Below are 7,903 nucleotides of genomic sequence, written 5' to 3' on the forward strand. Positions count from 1 at the left end.
ACAAAACCGGAGCAAAATTAATTGATGGCATAAAAAGCCAGTTTTACCCTGTTCGGGGGCTCCAAGATGACCGTCGTGATGTCATTTGGAAACGGCGAATCAAACGCAGGAACGAATGTAGACCCTTTTTTCATTTGATGGGATCGCCGTTTATTCTAAACTAATGCGAGGGCTCTCGAATAATACCTATTTGGTTATTCAACTGGGTCAAAATTGTCAAATATCCTAGAAAATGCTACCTCCTTATTTTTCTCAGAATGCAAAGATGTTAATCCTGATTGTGTATTCCTCGATGATCCTGAATATGAGTGCAGAGAAGAACACCGCGTGAAATATATGGAAGAATATTGCAGAATGACCTGCCGTTATTGTAAGTAAAGTAATCAGATATTAAATATAACTGAAGTGATTTTCAGCAGTAAATCGAGTAAATCACATCGTGACATTGGTTGTGAAAGCATAATTTTTATAGATTTTTTGATTACGAAACTCGAACACATCTCTTTTTTGAAACAAATTTGAAAGTTTTAGACGGTTTCACAAAGGCGGCCAAAAAATACGTTCTAGCCCAGTTACGATTTGCAAAGTACTTGTTCCAAAGTGAGGCAGCAGATCTATCAACAACTACAATGCAGAAAAAAAATCAAAAATCGGCCACTGAACCATGGTCTTTGAAGTCTTTTAAACAATGATATTTGTACTCAAAAAATTTGAAATACTGGCCCGCTGCATGAAACCTCTTTTAAATTTAAGGATTCCGCGTGTTTTATGGGGATAAGCTATTATCAGGTAGGTTGAGTTGGGAGAGAACTTTTTCATTTAACTGGACCGATCAACATTTTTAACAGGCATCCAGAAGTTCGTCGTCTTTAACAGGCGGGCGCAGGAATTAGCAATGAAGTTTAGGAATAGCTGCCCCTCGGAGTTACGGCATAAGAAAACATTTGGGAAAGCGTTTTATAAGGAAATAACTCAGCTCAAGGCGGTTAACCAAATTCAGAAGGGGAAGAACTAATTTGAATGTAATGACTGGCTCATGTATAATGATAAGAAATGAACTTTATCGAAATGTCAAGTCTTTTAGTGCTGGGGCACTATTTGGGAACACCGCCGTCCATAGAAATCAAATCAAACATTGGTTTTTTAGGAGAGTGGAAAACCGGAGTACTCGAAAGCACATCTCTCAGAGCAGAATAGAGAACCAGTAAACTCAACCCACATTTGACGCCGAGTCTTGGACTCGAACCCAAGCAACATTAATAGGAGGCTAAGGAGTGCTCTCACCACTGGGCCCGCCACCCCTGCCCCCTCCCCTTGGGGAGGATGGTTGGTGCAGTACTTGCTTCCACCATTTTGGCCCGAGTTTCGATTCCTGGGCTAAGCGTCATGATTATGTGTGTTGAGTTTGTTGGTTCTGCTTCGAGGCGTGTTTCCCTGCCGTGCCGTGCCGTGCCGTGCCGTTCTCTGGGTACTCCAGTTTCCCATCTCATCGAAGATCAACATTTGATTCGATTTGATTTACAGTTTTCCAAATTGGTAGATCTCTCGTGCTTAGCGACAAAAGCTTGGGATTTAATGAAATGAAGTGGGCAGTATATTATATCCGGATGCCAGATCTGAATTTAAACCCCGAGCTAGGTGGTGCAACCGTAGCTAGCCGTGTCGGTGGCGGTGGATACCAGAGAACTAAATAAAACTAATAAAATAATGTCCTATTCTTTGTATCTATGTATTGTTATTTGCGACTCTCTAGCATAAGACCTTGAAGGACCTTGCAATGTTCAAACTAGAGCACAAAAAGGATTTCTGCATTCGTCTCAGCACCTCACTACTGCGCATCACCAGTAGCTTCCTCGTTGCACTTTTGTGTCCTTTCGAATACCCGTCCAGGACGTCCATTATGAAATTAACTGTGCCGATCTGGTAGCCCGGGTATTGCTTCTTGAGTTCCCAGCATAAATAGGCGTACTTGTGCGTTTTCTCTGCTGCCGATTTTCGGCCCTGGGACAGCTTATCTCCAGCATAGTGATTGTCTTTTTCTGCTGGTCAATGATCCTCGCGTCTACTCTGTTGGTGCGCACTTTTCCGTGTGTCGTAGACGCACACGGATATATCCCAATATGCCTCTGCCTTAACATTTTCGTAGAGTGACTTTGGTTGTGTGGAAGAGTACCAAGGTGGGATCAGTCGTCTCTATCAATCGCTGGTCATTTAGGAGCTCGAAGGATCTTTAGAGCTGCATTATGCGACTCAATGTATTTAGTTTGTGCGAGCTCACTGCAGCCACAGAGTACGTGTGCCACTGACTCCTGGGCTTTACCACACAACTTGCATGTTTCATCTGGGTTCTCGCTTGTTCGGGTTTTTCTTGCGTAGTATAGCTTGGTCGGAAGTAGCTGTTCGTATAACTCGCCGGTGCCTACTATGGTTTGCGTTGTTGCCGTCCGCCAGTTATACATCAACTCGTTCTGAGATCAGCTTTCCCTACCATTTAAGTTCTCGGATTTTCTTTTGACGCTTGCGCTGCAAAGCTTTCTTGGTCTACACCCCGATTTTGTGACCTTCTATCGTCGCGCCTGTCGCTGTGACGCCCGATGGCGAAGGATGTTGTAGCTTAATCCCCCGTTCCTCTGCGTACTTTACGGCGTCTTTTACTAATAAGCGTCTCCCTGTTGTTTCTGCCCTTTCCTCAAACTGTCGCACCACGTTCATTGTTGAATCTGCGTTGCTGTATAACCTCACCGCTGCTTTGATCTTAGTAAGTTTGTACTCGGACTCTATCGACTTTAGACCTCTCTCCCCCCCCCCCCCCCCGATCTTCTTGGGACCCTAACGGGTGCTTCCCTCCATTCTCCGCAATTACTTTTCGTGACTCCCTGTGAAGTCTCTGCAACTCTGCGATAGGCCAAACTTACGTCCACATAAACTACGTTAGTACGGGAAGCCCAAACTGGTTGGTTGCGACTACTTTGTGGTGATCTTATAATGAGCTTTTCCATATCACAGAGAGTCGTTGTACGATGCATCGTTCACAGAAATACAGGCAACTGGATTTCAATGATGCTCTCAATGTGACTGCGCGATGCAGTTATGAACTATGCTGTCAGTCGATACATGTATTTTACTCTGTGGCTGCGTGATGCAGCTCGAGTCAAATACCCACATTTCACCCTTGCTCACCATAGAGTGTCCAGTAGCTCAGTGGTTGAAGCATCCGTACTAGATTACGGAGGGTCGTGGGTTCGAATCCCATCTGGGGCTCGGAGTTTTTCCGAGTTTCCAGTGGGTTCAATTGTAACACCTTTCATTTAATAAGTATTATTATTATTACTATTATTATTATTCTTCGGACAAGCATTATGCAACCTGATTTTCCAAGTGTGTCATGCTTTGCGTTGATAAAGACGACCACAATAATGACGACGTCGATGATGATGTTCTTTCTTTAGGCATACCTAGCACGCAGCCAAAGCCACCTCATCCCCTCCAGCTGCGTAAGTATAACTTGTACCATTTTTTATCAATGTTCTTACATACATAATTATAAAAAAATTAGGATAGTACGCGCACTCTCATTGGTCAATAGCTGTGTTTAGATGAGAGTAATTATGTAAACACGGCTGTGACATCACACGAATTTTGACTGGTTATGTGTTGTCAGACGCGCGTTTTTATTGGCTGGTAGGAATTGTGAGAGTGTGTCAAGAAAATTTGTTTCAATCAAGAAACTAAAAAAACAGCATTTTCCTTCATTTGTCGAATTATTTTTTCGAAGTATTTTATAAAAGTAATAGAGGAGGTGCAAATAGCGCAGTGAACCTATCCAAATTCGTAGCAATTCCATGTAAAGCGCAGTAAAAATTGCGCATGCAAGTCGCGATTGGTTTTGGTTGTCTTCCTCATTGGTTGATAAACTGGCGCCGCAAGATTTTTAAACCGATCACTGAGCGTAGCAATTGCAATCGTGTGGTTACTTCCGACAGTCATTTGAAAACTGCTCAAACTATTATGGTTGAGAAATCTCGCGCCAGTTTATCAACCAATCAGAAGGAAAACCAAAACCAATCGCATAAAAGCATTACATACATACATACATACATACATACATACATACATACATACATACATACATACATATTTTTTTTTACAATCGGAACAGTTTTACATTTAAGCAGACCGGCAGGTAGCAAAGGCTGATCTAGGCCGGTATGCTTTGGATAAGTAAATTACAAGTCGTCGATTTATTTATTTGTTTAGTTATTTAATTTATAACGTAAAAGTGTTGTTTAAATTTTATTTATGCTATACAAGGTAGTTAAACTACTACAATAACCTGAACTATACACTAATACTATCTATGATAATACAGCCATTACGAGTTAAATAGTTAATCTGTAAAGATATAAGTGGAAAAAGATTTCATTTTTTGAATAATTTCCGGTACGTCAATGTAGGAGTCCTCATCATTTAGAGTATTTATGAGCTTTTGTTTTTGAAAAAGTTTTGTAAGGATAAAGGAATTTTGTTCCATATTTTTGCTCCGATTCTAGAAAAAGAATTTGCATGGATGGACAGTCTTGAACGCTTTATGTAGCGAACTTTAGACTCACATGATCTAGTGTTATGGTAATAATGAACACTGGAGACATACTCTAATAAAGGCTGGATACTTTTTGGTGAAGTTCCATGTGGAACATCATACATCAAGTTAACTATCGTTTCACAATAAGGAATGTTAGCGGTAGGATATTGGCATCAGTAAAGAGAGGGATAGCATTCTCACGGCGGCCAGAAGAGTGGATAAAGCGAAGGGCTCGTTTTTGAAGCTGGAGGAGTTTATCAAGTGAAGATTTATTTGCCTGACCCCAAGCTACCAAGCCATAAGTTAGATAGGGTGCTATTAGGGATCGATAGATGGTTGAGAGAGTATGCAGTGGCACAAAATATCTTAATTTAGCAATTAGTTATACCGTTCTACTGACTTTGATAGCAATATGACTTGCACGCGCGATTTTTGCCGCGCTTTGAGCAAGTTACGTGGAACTGTTACGAATTTTTATTGGTTCATTACGCTGTTTGCACCTGCTGTGATTGGTCGAAGCAAATACTTTAGTATTTGTTTTACGACACTTAATTGAAAACCGCCTTATTCAGTCCGTCGATCAATCAATCATTCAGCCACTTGCCAGTAAACAATCTAGGGAGTAATTCATTCATTCATTCATTCTTTCTTTCTTTCTTTCTTTGCTTTCAGCTTGTAGAGATGAAGATGAAAAAGCTTGCGAAGCTTACAAAGGCCTCTGTCCTAAAGGAAAATCAGAAAGAATGACAATTGTTGAAAAATATATGAATAAATACTGCACGAAAACTTGCAATGGTAAGTTTTTACAGGAACTTGCATCCATGCACCCATTTCTACATTATTCCCTTGAGTATAAAAGCCTTATTCCAATGACTACTTTTTCTTGAACTGGGAATATGTTCTGTTTCGAAACCTTGCCAATTTTTTTTTTCATTTAAATATTTAATTAATCTGTCCCTAAGGTTGTCTGAGATTCATGATTTGAGGATAAAGTGATTCCAAACCGGAATGATAAATTTTGTGATCTATAGGCGCAAGTGATGATGTTTTGAGAACTTTCAAAACATCACGAGTGACCATATATCACAAAATGCTCTAGCAAGTTCACACGACTTTTTATTACTATATACTCCACAAAATTACTCCATCGCTGTGTTTCCATAGCGACTTCCGTATTTTGCACTCTTTTACCTATTTATGCATTCGTCATTGACCAATCAGAAACACAATATTCTGTTAAGTATATAATAAGGGGAAATAAGAGAGACGTTGCCTTGTCATGGTTAGTTTGCCGGAGTTTGCGTACAGTTTCCCGAAACTTTACGAGACATACACCTTATTTCAAAATGGCCGCCCTTTTAGTAATCTTTTGTTTCATTGTAAACTGGCCCTTTTGGCCTCGCTTTCAAACGTAAAATTCAAAAGAATATTTACCCTTGAACGAGGACAACAGGGCCACTTTGCAATCAAACAAAAGAATACTAAAATTGCGGCCATTTTGGAATAAGGTGTATTTTCGGGTGTCACAATTTCTTTCGTATATCAAGAACGGAGAGGATTCAAGTCGTTAAACTTCACGGGCATGTTTCTTTTAGTTGGCTTAGATCGGCTTTCCAAAATAAGCGGCTAGCAGTTTCAGAGATGGCTTTTCGGGACTTAAGAGAAACGGGCCCCATTTCTCAAAAAGTGCCGAAAACTTTTCGGGCCCGAAAAGCCACCTGTGAAATAGCCAACCGCTTGTTTGGAAAGCCGATCTTTTAACATGTTTTCAAGGTAACAAAAAGAAAAATAACTGTGAAGTTTGATGAATTAAATCCTCTCCGTTCTTGAGCTATATAGGGAATTTTGACACCCGAAAATGGCCTGTAAAGTTTCGGGACTTTCGAGAAACGGGTCCCAGGCCAGAGGTTAGAGATATGGATGATATAAGATGTTCAAGAAATCACGTCGATGAGATTAACATTAACATCACAAAGTAATACTATCAATGGTGTGATTAAAGAAGAAAAATCATCGTTCAGCACGTGCGGCACGCATTCCGTTAAATTTCTTTGCTGTAGTCTGCGAGTCACCTAATTTAACGTTTTCCCGAGAACACTTGCATACAACAGCGAATTGTCCATCCCCTATCTGCGGCAGCGTTCATCAGCTTCTCCTCCTCTCTCTCTCCTGAGATGCCGAGTCAGGGCCCCTCTCCACTTTGAGCGAAATACTTACAGTAGGACAAAGTTATATTCTGATGTGACATTTCGTCGACGTTACCCATGTCGCTAATAGACCATTTCCGAGTTCATGTCTGCGAGTATACGTGCGATTTTTTCCTGATGGTATTAGTTTAACTTTACATATGAATGAAAACTAATTTCATAAGAAGAACTTCGCACTTAGACTCGCTTTGAAGAGGAGGCAGATATGAACACAGAAATGGCTTATTAAATTCCCTATTGCAAGTAAACTCTATCCAATCACCCAGGCTACCAGCGAAAACTCGGTGTACTTGTTGTAATCTGAATGTTAGCTGTGTATAACATTAAACTTTGTTTTATTTTTCAGTTGGAGAATGCCAATACTACAAGTGAGCATGCCAGCCTGTTGTTAATCGACAGATGCAGTGCATTTTAACGTCTTGTTTGTAATGCAGAAGACGATTGGATGTGTAACAAAACTAAGATTTATATAGGCTTTGTTTTTAGACGTTGAAGCGGTTTGCAATTGATTGCCGAGTCATTTTCTGATTCCTATTAATTTGCTTAGAAATCTTCCGCCTTATCGTCAGTCAATCGTAATATAAACGATATTAATTGGAGCCCTGGGCTTCATCCTTGTGAAATTGCAACGGCACTTGACTCAAATAGATGTACCATTAGATCGCACACCTCAGAAGCCAGCTCTTTCGGAAACAACAGTGTTTCTGTCTGAGGTCTGTGTTGTGACGTGATAGGAAGTAGTTTTTCTGGTACGCCTGAACATTTACTCAAATTCAACCGTACCATGTGACAATGCAATAATAATAACAATGATGTTTTTTATGGCATTCGATTGCAAACCACCTCGAACTGAAATGCAGATGTAACGAGGTTTGTTCAAAAAATAAAGAGTGTGTAAGAGAGATAAAGATTTGTTGTTTTCTTTCATGTTCATGTGATTGAAGTGCGGCCTCACTGATGATACAAGGAAGGGTTACGTTTTTGCAAACGTTTGCCGTGTAGCACTTATATTTTAAACAGAGTTATAACTGAATAGAGTGTAATGTGACGTGCTACTTTTCTACCCATGTAAACCATGTGAGCGTTAGCCCTACTAATGGAAATTGGCCCACAC

General features: G+C 40.4%; 1 protein-coding gene across 1 annotated transcript in view; it reads left to right on the forward strand.

Annotated features, from left to right (window-relative positions):
* The window catches only part of LOC138056634 (uncharacterized), a 12,232-nt gene extending 4,535 nt beyond the window's left edge, over positions 1-7,697 (forward strand). Inside the window, exons 6-9 of the mRNA XM_068902476.1 lie at positions 257-370; positions 3,450-3,494; positions 5,255-5,377; positions 7,136-7,697. Coding sequence (XP_068758577.1) covers positions 257-370; positions 3,450-3,494; positions 5,255-5,377; positions 7,136-7,161 — 308 coding nt within the window. The 3' untranslated portion in view covers positions 7,162-7,697. The remainder of the gene's footprint in view (positions 1-256; positions 371-3,449; positions 3,495-5,254; positions 5,378-7,135) is intronic.
* The last annotated feature ends 206 nt before the right edge of the window (positions 7,698-7,903 follow it).

The sequence above is a fragment of the Montipora capricornis genome, chromosome 7, assembly GCF_036669925.1.
Source record: "Montipora capricornis isolate CH-2021 chromosome 7, ASM3666992v2, whole genome shotgun sequence".
Classification (NCBI taxonomy): Eukaryota; Metazoa; Cnidaria; class Anthozoa; order Scleractinia; family Acroporidae; genus Montipora; species Montipora capricornis.